Source organism: Malaya genurostris, chromosome 3, assembly GCF_030247185.1.
Source record: "Malaya genurostris strain Urasoe2022 chromosome 3, Malgen_1.1, whole genome shotgun sequence".
Lineage (NCBI taxonomy): Eukaryota > Metazoa > Arthropoda > Insecta > Diptera > Culicidae > Malaya > Malaya genurostris.
In genome coordinates, this window is record NC_080572.1 from 157787649 (window position 1) to 157800457 (window position 12809).

The 12809-nt window shown below is 41.7% G+C and overlaps 1 protein-coding gene across 9 annotated transcripts in view; it reads left to right on the top strand.

Moving 5' to 3' along the window:
• LOC131435059 (protocadherin-like wing polarity protein stan) overlaps nt 1–12809 on the top strand; it is a 180703-nt gene that overhangs the window by 153431 nt on the left and 14463 nt on the right. For 5 of the 9 annotated variants that reach the window (XM_058602550.1, XM_058602548.1, XM_058602551.1 and 2 more), the window contains exons 9-10: nt 47–776; nt 857–928. In XM_058602550.1, the coding sequence (XP_058458533.1) occupies nt 47–776; nt 857–890 (764 nt within the window). In that variant the 3' untranslated portion in view covers nt 891–928. Of the gene's footprint in view, nt 1–46; nt 777–856; nt 929–1073; nt 1145–12809 lie in introns of all 9 variants that reach the window. The other 4 variants (XR_009230431.1, XR_009230432.1, XR_009230433.1 and 1 more) reach the window with 4 other exon arrangements.

The window sequence follows — 12809 nt, forward strand, 5'->3', positions numbered from 1 at the left end:
GTCTTATTACAAGACGTTCCTAATAGATTCTTTTTAATCTCTTCAGTTGGTCGTTGGTCACAAGAGACAGGGTCCGACAATGAAATACATACGCATAGCTCAGGAATTGCAAATACACTTCCCAGTCCAGATATTACCGATACTTCATATCTACATCAGAATCGAAAGAATATAGCTCCTTCCTTACTCGAAAATATTCAGGAAAATTACACATATTCTAATCAGGATTTGCGAAGTGATAAATTTAGTAACAATGGAAGCGACCAGTGCACAGACGGGTATAGAGACTATGAAGGAAATCACCAACGTAATACTTTGCCGTATATGTCTGGTAGCTTGAATCATCGTTCAGGCTCAACACAATTGATTAATCACATGCGCTCCTATAATCACGACATCCCGTATGTTCTGAAGGACACGATATATGATAGATCCAATACATTGGGTTACAAAACAGAATCGCCGTATATGTCTAAAGAGCGTATAGCATCTGACTTGTATAGTCCCCGTACTGACAGTCACGGATCATTCAAGGCTAGTGTTCAATCATTACTTAAGAACGATTATCAACGGCATAAGCAGGGAGCTGATTCTGATCGTATGTCTGAAGGTTCTGACAAAAATCCGTACAATTTTCCTTATACCGCTGAGGAGGACCACTCCAGCCACTCCGTTGTCAGATCAATTGATTTAGGTAATTCAGTAAATTATCGACTAAATCTAGGTAGTTCCATTCAACCGATGGCTCCATTGACCAATGTCAACGATAGCACCGAGTAAGTACATGCAGATTTTAAACCTTCTAAAATAAATAAGACAACCTACTAATTAATTTAACTACTGTGCTTCTGTATAGATGGTGTTGGGATCGATTGAAAAGTCTTGACTAGACACTGATAACAAATTTATAATCATATGAATTGTGCAGGTATGGAAACGATATTTTAGTATTATTGATTCATATTTTAAAATTAGTTGTTTGTTGGATAAATTATTTCATTTGAAATATGTCAATTTATGTTTCTGCACCTTCAAAGCATATAAGAAATGGAAGTTTTTTTTGTTTTATTTAGCAATATATTTATCAAGGCACACTCCTTAGCTCTAGCTCTCTGTCGAGGGGAAATGGATGTTCTTAATGGAGGTAAATTTATATTTTCATTCCACCAGTTCACTACCCTGTGGGGCGTACTCTGAAAAGTCGATTTTTCATTTCTTTTTATCCATTGATATGTTGTCTGAGAACATAATTGACGGCAGCTCGGCCACCCATGGAAGTTGACCATCAATGTCAATTTCCCTTTCTGAACAGCCTAGATAGCCGTGTAGTGTTGGTAGCGATTTCCCGACTGGCTAAGAATATTCGCAACTCGTGGAATTTAAATGATTCAAGCATTTAAAAAAATCTTTCCATGGTTCGATATAGGCGATTATAAGCCATTATAAGTTTCTTCTAATTGTTGTACGATAAGTGCTAGAGATGGAATGTTCATTACTTTAATTGATAATGGTTAGAGTAGCACAAATCAATCTCCAGCATAAACGTACAGACACTATGAACTGACACAGTTGGTATGACTATTGGTGGCATAGACAGGAAATATGTCTATTGTTCGGCATATTTACCGCATAATCAACCTTCCCCAAGCGATGACTTAAAAGAGGTTGTATCATACTGCTGCAAAACAACATTTCAAACATGTATTGAAGAAAATACTTACTTTTAGTCTTGCAACAGGATATATTCCAAGAGCTTGGCAGGAAAAAATTGTCAAATTTATTCCCAAAGGCGGTCGCGACACTTATGAGGAAGCGAAGAGTTTCATGCCTATCAGTCTTAGCTCATTTAAAATAGTGGAACGCATAGTCTATCACTATATCAGGAATGTTAGTTTGGGGGTTCCTCCGCACATGGAATAAGACCCTGTCAGTTTGGAGCGAAATCAATCGTCAGTTCAGCAACGACAACGCATGGCATCACATTCAACATCTCATGTCAATTGTATGGGTGCGCAGTGCTATTTTTTTGGCGCGCACGAATTTGAAATTCCTCTCCACTCACCTGAGGGCGCCATGCTAGCATAAAAGGATGTTGCCAATGATTTGTGCTGGAAATATGAGAGCTGGATATCGTGTTAATATGATGTCTTTGATAAAATGCAACATGCTTGCTTAACAGCGTGGAAAGTCCACTACAACCCTGTTACATGATGTTGTGTACAACATTGAAAAAGCTTTCTCACATAAGCAATCTTGCTTGGGAGTTTTTCTAGATATTGAAGGTGCCTTTGATAATGTGTCTTTCAATTAAATTCTGGAAACAGCCCGTGGTAATGGCATATCTTCAAGTGTCACAAATTGGATACACGCATTCACGTATCCTGAGAGAGGGCGAAGGGCTTTGGCCCCTCCCGAAATCAGAAACAAAAAAAAAATTTAGAAATATTATGGGGCTGTAGATCCTGTAGATAACATTGTGAGATAGAGGTTTCCATAGTTACAGGGTGATCAAAACTCCACTGCCAATAAATCACGCAGAGGAAGTTCTATGAAGCAGAAAATAGTCAAAACCACATAAAATAGAGGATGAAACCGAGCTAAAAATAATACATAAAATTGTACTGGACGACCGGAAAGAGAAAGTGCGGGAGCATGCTTTAGTTAAACAAGATTCTGCAGATGAGAAAGATATCCTGCCACTGGATCCCGCACAAACTCATTTAAGGCTAGAAAAACGAACGCAAGCGCACTTCGAGTACATGGTTGCCAGAATCCATTATTAGCCAACTCGAGAACAGAATGATTACCCTACAATAGACTGAAGTCAGCACGAGTGTTTTGAAGCGGCACGAGTGCCTCGAAGGGCGTTTCAATAAGACGGAAAGATAATAATATCGGTTTTCTGCGATCGGTATAGTATATTTTTGGAGGACTACCTCAAATAAAAAAGCCACTGTTAGTGTGCATTAATGAAGCGATTGAAGACCGAAATCGCTGTTAAATGGCATTACATGAACCATATGAACATCGCTATCATGGCTATCAATGGTTTAGGTTACAATTACCTGAGCATCACCTTCGTTCACCTGATTTGGCTTCCTCGTACTATTATTTATGCTGAAACGTTAATTTGTCTCTGAGAAATTTATGTAGGTTCCTTTTTGGAATTTCAAACCAGTTGATCAAGTTAAATACGTCGGGGTTATTCTTGATTCAAAACTGAATTGATCTGCTCACATTGACTTCAGGATTAAAAGAGCTTGCATGGCTTTCGACCAATACAGACAAGCTATTGGAAAAACACGGGGACTCAAACCCATTCATTCATTGAATCTACACATTTATTGTTAGACCAATTTTAGCATATGGATGTCTTGTATGGTGACTGAAAGGAGAAGTTACAACAGTTCAGTCAAAGCTAAATCATCTCCAAAGGATGGTCCTAATGGCGATGACAGGAGCATTCACGACAACTCCTGCTGCTGCTCTAGAGGCGCTACTGTGCATTAAACCACTACATGTGTTCCTAAAACAAGAAGCATTATTTTGTGCATAGCTTCTTAAGGTTACAGGGCTTTGGAACAGTAACCCTATAGACTATGCTCTACTAGCAGGGTGGCAAGTGACCGGGAAAACCGGGAAAAACTCGGGAATTTGGTTTCACCGGGAAAAAATCGTGAGTTTTAGTGAAAAACCGGGAAAAATAATACTAGCTCACATATGAGTAACAGTTGTTAGCATAATGATTTTTTTCAACCAGTTGAAAAGTAGGAGACAATACCCAAATTTGCGTTTGAGCGAGATGTTCAGTAAAAAATATTGAACTTTCTTAGGAGTCTTCATGTTTTTAAGTTTGCTATTGATTGCCCTTATATCAACATAATTTGTTTCAGTAATGTCATCTTGAAACAATACTTGTGTTATGCCAATATTTCTGTGAGATGACAATATGACTCACAGAATTGGAAAAGTTATCGACTTTGATCTTATCAACCGTTTGCAAGGAGTGTTTCCCTTTTTTTGAGGGCTGAAACTGATTTCTGAAGACCAGTATAGAATTTTAAAAAGATTTAGAATATGGTTTAATTTGTACAGTGTAAGTTTAATTTTCTTTTAAATGTCCTCAACTATTCCATAGTAGGATCACTAGAACGTTGATATTGATGCAGATGAAGGAGAATTGCTTGGGCTTTGGCAGTTTGGGCTTTTGGAACTTCATTAATGTAATGATTTAAATTATGTATCGATGTATCGATATTGCCCAATGGTGTTTTAGAAAAGCAAGCAATGGCAGCCGAACGGTTTTGCTAAATCTTAGGTTATCTACATCTTATGATTTTTAATTGAATTTTATTACATGAAAATTTAAAATTTTTGGTCTGATAGGACATTGTTAATAATTCATTCCTTTCGTGACCGTCGTATCGATCGGATGGTAGTTTGCATTAGAGCAGGTCATTTAATATCAAACCTTTTGTATTCGTGAGCTTGTGCAGTAGATCAAAACAGTATAAACAATAAATACCGTTAGACAGTGCCGGGTGTTATTGTGTTAAAACAATACGAACAGTGAACGGACGTTTAGTGTGGTGCCGCGAACCGGTGCTGTGTGCTTATTAATTATCAAAGGTCGTTGTAACTAACGCTTGGCCTCAGCGGCCGAGTTGCTACGGATCATTAGCTAAGTATATTTTTTCCCTTCGTGTCCCTTTATCGTCTTATATTTTGACTCCCCCTATAATTTGCGCGGAACCTCAACCGCGCTATGGCAAGTCCATTTAATACTCTTCTGCCCCCCGAAGATAAAATGGAAACAGATTCTAAATCTGCTCCAAATAGTAAGACTCACCGGGTTAAACAGTATCCCGAAGAGCCTTCACCCTCGGCTGGCCTTCATGTAGTTTATTTCCGGACCAAAGAGAAGAATAAACCGCTTAATATTTTGAAAATATCTAAAGACTTGGCGTCAAAATATACAACATTGAAATTTATCTCAAAAATTCGTCCCGATAAGCTCAGGGTCTCGTTGACCAGTCTGAAACATGCTAATGAGATCGCTCGAAACGATCCCTTTACGCGGGACTACCGCGTTTATATACCAGCTCGCGAAGTCGAGATAGACGGAGTGATCACGGATCCAAGTCTAACATGCGAGGACATTCTCAAACATGGGGTCGGATGGATCCCTTGCTTAAGAATGTCAAGATACTGGACTGCAAACGTTTGCATTCAGTATCGATCGCCGCGAATGGGACAAAGTCTTATCCCCACTCGGACTCGTATCGGGTGACCTTCTCCGGCTCGGCTTTGCCGAAATTCGTTCTCCTGGACAGGGTTCGTCTACCTGTACGACTTTTCGTACCACGTGTAATGAATTGCACTAGTTGTCAACAACTAGGATACACAGCTTCCCATTGTGGAAATCGGCCCCGCTGCTCGAAGTGTGGAGAGAGACATGCGGATGGCGTTTGCGACAGAGACATTGAAAAGTGTCTTTACTGTGGGGCGGCCCCGCATGACCTCACAGCATGTTCTGCGTATAAATTGCGTGGAGATCATTTGAAACGATCTCTCAAGCAACGATCAAACCGCTCGTTCGCAGAAATGCTGAAAATCGCCACACCACCTGAACAGAACCCCTACACCTGCTTGTCTGCGGACGATTGCGATTCTGACGATCCTCAAGAAGGTACATCTTCAACTGTCCCTCGTAGTTTTAGGAAGAGGAAAAATATATCATCTCCTAAACTCCCTAGAAAGGGTTCGAAGATATCTCTTGAAGGCCCTCCAAAAGTAACAGCAGAAGGAAGTGTTGGTAACAAAAACGAAAAGACGAAGCCAAAAGCTCCTAGTTCCGGAAACTTGAAATCGGAGAAAGAATATCCAACACTTCCGGGGACACCCAAAAGCCCGAAAGTCCCCAAGGAACCAGAAAACACATCAACTGGACATGCTGGACTTGTAAAATTCAGTGACATTGTGGACTTTATATTTTCTGTCTTCAACATTTCTGACCCCCTAAAAGGTATTTTGATGACTTTCCTACCAAAAGTTAAAATGTTTTTGATGCAGCTGACTGCAAAATGGCCCCTCCTCTCAGCAATCGTTTCCTTCGATGGCTAAGTGGAACTGTAGAAGTATCATCCCGAAAATAGATCCTTTTAAATACTTAGTAAATAATCTGAAATGTGACGCATTTGCATTGTGCGAAACTTGGTTAACTTCTGATGTATCACTAAACTTCCACGATTTTAACATTATTCGCCTGGATCGAGATAATCCCTACGGAGGAGTACTTTTGGGGATCAAAAAGTGCTATTCCTTCTTTCGAATTAACCTCCCCTCGATATCAGGTATTGAAGTTGTCGCATGTCATGTCACAATTAAAGGCAAGGACCATTGTATTGCTTCCATCTATATTCCTCCTAGAGCCTCAGTTGGCCACTGGCTCAGCAGTATCATGCAACTTCTTCCCGCACCGACGTTAGTTTTAGGAGACTTTAACTCTCACGGTACGGGATGGGATTGTCTTCATGATGATAACAGATCAGCTATGATTCATGATATTTGCGACAACTTCAATATGACAATCTTGAATACGGGAGAAATGACACGAATTCCTGCACCACCAGCAAGATCAAGTGCGCTGGACTTATCCCTTTGCTCGACATCGCTACGGTTGGATTGTACGTGGAAGGTAATCCCTGATCCCCACGGCAGCGATCATCTGCCTATCGTAATTTTCAATCGCCAGCAGATTAAGACCACCGGAAACAATCAATTTTTTGTATGACCTCACACGAAATATTGATTGGAAATGCTACGCAATATCGATATCTGAGAAACTAGAAACAACACAAGAACTTCCTCCGGAGGAAGAGTATACGTTTATGGCTGGCTTGATTCTCGACACTGCGATTCAAGCTCAGACGAAACGTATACCCGGCGCGAATACTAACATTCGTCCTCCCAACCCGTGGTGGGACAAAGAGTGCTGAACGCGAAAAGATCTTTAGCATTCAAAAAGTTCAGAAAATATGGTACACCTGATAATTACCATAATTACGCAGCGCTAGATAAGCAAATGAAGAACTTAGTTAAAGCAAAGAAACTAGGTTACTGGCGACGGTTTGTTAAGGGATTAACAAAAGAAACATCGATGAGCACTCTTTGGAACACAGCCCGACGAATGCGCAACCAAAACACAACGAACGAAAGCGAGGAATATTCTAACCGCTGGATATTCGATTTCGCTAAAAAAGTATGTCCTGATTCTGTTCCGGAACAGAAGATCTCCCGCGCCGCGACTTCGAATACAAACGAAACACCGTTTTCGATGGTAGAGTTCTCACTTGCGCTCTTGTCGTGTAACAATAAAGCCCCGGGGTTAGACAGAATTAAATTCAACTTGTTGAAAAATCTTCCTGACTCTGCCAAAAGGCGCTTGTTGAATTTATTCAACAAGTTCCTCGAGGGTAATATTGTTCCACACGACTGGAGACAAGTGAGAGTTATCGCCATTCAAAAACCTGGGAAACCAGCCTCCGATCACAATTCGTATCGGCCGATTGCTATGCTTTCCTGTATCCGGAAGTTGTTCGAAAAAATGGTTCTCTTCCGTCTAGACAATTGGGTCGAGACTAATGGTTTACTTTCAGATACACAATTCGGCTTCCGCAGGGGTAAAGGAACGAACGATTGTCTTGCGTTGCTCTCAACCGAAATTCAAATGGCATTTGCTCGTAAAGAACAAATGGCATCAGTATTTCTAGATATCAAGGGGGCTTTTGATTCAGTTTCTATAAATATCCTACCTAAGAAGCTGCACCAGCATGGTCTTTCGCCGGTTTTGAACACCTTTTTATATAATCTATTGTCCGAGAAACACATGTATTTTGCACATGGTGATTTGTCGACAATACGATTCAGTTACATGGGTCTTCCTCAGGGCTCATGCTTAAGCCCCCTTTTATACAACTTTTACGTAAACAACATTGATGGATGTATCAACACATCTTGCACGCTAAGACAACTTGCCGACGACAGCGTTGTGTCCATTATATGACCCAAAACTGCCGATCTCCAAGGACCATTACAAGATACTCTCGACAACTTATCATCATGGGCTCTTCAGGTGGGTATCGAGTTCTCTACGGAGAAAACTGAGCTGGTTGTATTTTCAAGGAAGCGAGAACCAGCACAACTACAGCTTCAACTAAGGGGTGAAACCATAGCTCAGGTCTTCACGTTTAAATATCTCGGGGTCTGGTTCGACTCCAAAGGCACCTGGGGATGTCACATTAGGTATCTGAAACAAAAATGCCAGCAGAGAATCAATTTTCTTCGCACAATAACCGGAACTTGGTGGGGTGCCCACCCAGGAGATCTGATCAGGTTGTACCAAACAACGATATTGTCCGTGATGGAATACGGATGCTTTTGCTTCCGATCCGCGGCGAACACTCATTTCGTCAAGCTGGAAAGAATTCAGTATCGTTGTTTGCGTATTGCCTTAGGTTGCATGCAGTCGACTCATACGATGAGTCTCGAAGTGCTGGCGGGCGTCTTACCGTTGAAAAATCGATTCTGGGATCTCTCATATCGATTGCTAATCCGATGCGATATCTTGAATCCAATGGTGATTGAAAACTTCGAAAGGCTTATCGAGCTTAATTCTCAGACCCGTTTTATGTCCTTGTATTTTGATTACATGGCTCAGAATATTAACCCTTCTTCGTTTGTTCCCAACCGTGCTCATTCCTTGGATACTTCTAATTCTACTGTGTTTTTCGACACATCCATGAGAGAAGAAATTCGTGGAATCTCGGATCACGTACGCCCTCAAGTGGCCCCAAATATTTTTTATAATAAATTCAGAACAGTCAACTGTGAAAAGATGTTTTACACTGACGGATCAAACATCAACAGGGCAACAGGCTTCGCAGTCTTCAATCAGAACATCTCCGCTTCGTACAAACTCAGTGATCCGGCTTCAGTTTACGTCGCAGAATTAGCTGCTATTCAGTACACCCTTGAGATCATTGAAACCTTGCCCAAAGACCATTACTTCATTGTCACGGACAGTCTAAGCTCAATAGAAGCTCTCCGGGCAATGAAGCCAGGAAAGTATCCCCCATATTTCCTGGGGAAAATACGGGAACATTTGAGAACTTTATCTGAACGGTCTTATTTAATATCGTTAGTCTGGGTCCCTTCGCATTGTTCCATTTCGGGCAATGAAAAGGTAGACTCATTGGCTAAGGTGGGCGCATTAGAAGGTGATATTTATGAAAGACCAATCTGCTTCAATGAATTTTTCAGTATCTCTCGTCAGAAAACTCTCGAAAGTTGGCAAACTTCATGGAGCAATGGCGAACTGGGACGATGGCTGCATTTCATTATCCCTAGGGTATCGACGAAACCTTGGTTCAGGGGGATGAACGTGAGTCGTGACTTCATTCGTGTGATGTCATGTCAAACCATTACACATTCAACGCGCATCTCCGGCGTATTGGAATCGTGGAGAGCGGTCTCTGCGCTTGTGGCGACGGTTATCAGGACATCGAGCATGTCGTATGGACGTGTACGGAGTATCGTGACGCCAGGTCTTTATTAAAGGACTCCCTAAGGGCCCGAGGTAGACCACCTGAAGTTCCGGTCCGAGATGTGTTGGCTAGTCGGGATATCTCTTATATGCTTCTTATATACCAGAACCTCAAACACATTAATATCCAAGTGTAATCTGTTATACCTCGCTCAGAAAGTATAATCTCCACCTACAGGTTCGACACTAACATCCGCCCGATTCTCTCGATCACCGTCCCTGTCCACCATCTTCATTGGATCTAACACACAATGGCAATATGAATTTTGTGAACTTCAAATAATTATTTAACATCACTGTTGAATTTCAAATTCATTATAATATTATTTGCAAATTGCCATCCCACTTGAAATGCTTCAAAAAGTGATGAAGTCGAATTCATTCGGATGATCATTTGAAAAAGTTGGTCTTGTATGTAGATCATTTTATTTTCCGTTATATCACCTAAATCGACTTCGTTTAAAGAAAGAATGGCATTGATGTCTACTTGTTACACTAGTGTAACTGGAATTAGAAGAAGATGATTTGGTCGATCTACCTATTAATATATTGTTTTCGTTTGCTGTTTTTTGTTTGTTAACATTAGAAGAATAAGGTGGTACTTGTTTACCTGTTACCAAAGTATAACTGTCATTAGAAGAAGATGGTGACGAGGTCGATCTACCTGTCAATAAATTGTTTTCGTTAGAAGACGAATTGGAAGGTGTACCTGTTTTTTGTTTTAAATTCGCAGAAATAAGTGCCTTAGAAGAATTAGGCGTGTACTGGTGTTGCTTGGGGTTGGTGTGAAGGAAGCACCGTTGTCCTTTGGTGTGGTTGTCTCCTTGTCCAGTTTATCACATGGCTTACCGTAGTGAACAGCTTTTTGGCAATATAGACATGTGGCCATCTGATTGTCATTGGTAACAAGTGATTTGCACGGGATTCTTGTATCCTGACCGAATGTCACATAAGAATATTAGAATATCACTCTTTGTATAACCTTGTGAAAGGCTGACTAATTGTTAGTCTTTAAACAGACTGTTAGCGATTCAGGTAGCCTTGAAAAAGACTGAAGCCTTGAATCAAAGAAACTATAGGCAGCCAGAAAAAAATTCCAGGAGCCAAGAGCTATACGTGTGTAGTGCGAACGACTGTTCAACATCGACTGAGAGGAGCTTTCGTTGATTTCGTCAGTGCAAGGAGAGTAACTAATACTTGCTCTTCGTCATACAGAGCAGATGGACATCTCTGGCTGCTGGAGATGGGCGGACATGACCTCAGACTGTGATTTACTTTCAGGTATAGAGTAGTGTGGTGTGCTTTTGTACGTCAACAGGAATGTGTCTAGAGCTTCAGCGATGGATCCACTACCCTCTTGAAGTTTTTGACATTCCGCTTACCGATCCGTGCAAACATACTTCGAAAAAATGCTAACAGATAGTACTCGCCGTCGATGGGTCAACGTGAACACGCTACCAAGGGCTCGATGCCTTCGGCAATGGCTTTGGGATGGTGTGAAGTGGTGACTTGGCAACCGACGACCATTGCTGACAGGTCTTACATAGTCGGTGATATTTTTGTCGATGGATGACGAATAGACGTAGCTCTTGGCGATGGCCTTCATACGCTGCGTACCAGGTTGCCTATTGTGAAGCTGATCTAAGCACCGCTTGCGAAGCTGAGCTGGAATGACGAGCCGTTCGGCGAACAGTATGCACCCGTCAACGGTAGTTAGGGGTTCATGCTTAACTTGAAAACGTTTTAGCTTAGATCTATTGCACTCGTTTGAGGCCATCTGTCGGTTATCAAAACGTTTGATCTACCGAAGAATTGGATTAGCTCAAGTGCTTCATGCGACGCTCCTAAAAGTAAGAGGCCACGCATCTACTACATGAACTGCTACTGACCTGCTTGAGAATGATTCTGGCGATGACGTACTCTTCGTCTGGCGCACGTACTGGTAACCGCGACAGCACGTCAGCGTTACCGAATTAATCGGTGAAAACATACTCGATGGTGAAATCATAATCTAGTAAAGTGAGAGCAAAGCGCTGCGACCGGTTGACCGTGTATAGCGGTATACTCTTCTTACATGATTCTTACAAAGATGATAGGTAGACATATTCACAATCCGATGGACTGTAGCTCTGCCCTGCATCTGTAAGTGCTCTGGAAGCAAACTTAACTTTTTTGATGAAGCCATCTGGTAACCTGTGACTTAGTGTGGCTACAATCAAAGACATCATATTAACAAGATATCCAGCTCTCCCATTTCCCGAAGAAATCATTGGCAACATCCTTTTTTGCGTGCATGGTGCCCTCAGGCGAGTCCGCATCGAAACTCGTACATAGAAGTAGGGGAGAGAAATGTCAAATTCGTGCGCGCGCTAAAACAGCAGCACTGCGTACTCATACAATTGACATGATATGTTGAATGTGATGCCGTGTGATGGCTTTGCTGAACTGAAGATTGAGATCATTTCAAGCTGACAGGGTCTGCTACAACACCAACGAACGATGCGTCAGTAGAGATGATGATTTCCCTTTGCGGATCATAGAGCGTCAATAAAAAACAATCGAACTGAGAATCTGCTTTGAACGCTCGAAAACACTGGAATTTTGACTAATTTTAGCAGATTGTCCAGCGAGAAGCGGAAAGTGTAATAGATGATTGCCCCGAGGAAGGAACAAACACCGTGAACATTGGTGGATATCTGGATCTGAACGCAAACCTCGGTAGTCTACTATGTAGCCCACATATAGTACCGTATTCTAGCCGAAGGTGCAGTTTTTGGCTCGAATGGCGAACCCAAAATCCTGAAGCACCGCTTGCGAAGCTGACCTGGAATGACGAGCCGTTCAGCAAACAGTCAGTTAGCGCTCAACTTCCAAGCTGAGTAGACGCACTTTACTGGGATCTGGAAGTCGTCAAAGTCAAAGTTCTGGCATTACATTCTTTTTGTGGAATTTGGCCTTTCTGTTTCAACATTGCATGGCTAGTACTATGGATCCTACTGACACTAAGAATCCTTCCAGGTCGGGGCTCGAACCAACGACAACTGGCTTGTAAGACCAGCGTTCTATGCATTGAACGGCTAACCCGGGACAAATCTGGAAGTCGTGCACGGGCTATTTACTACCACGTTTCGTCATCGACGAAGAGCTGTGAAGCAATCGCCAATTATCATTTCCATTTTTTTCAAGTCGGCGTCGTCGCAAATAG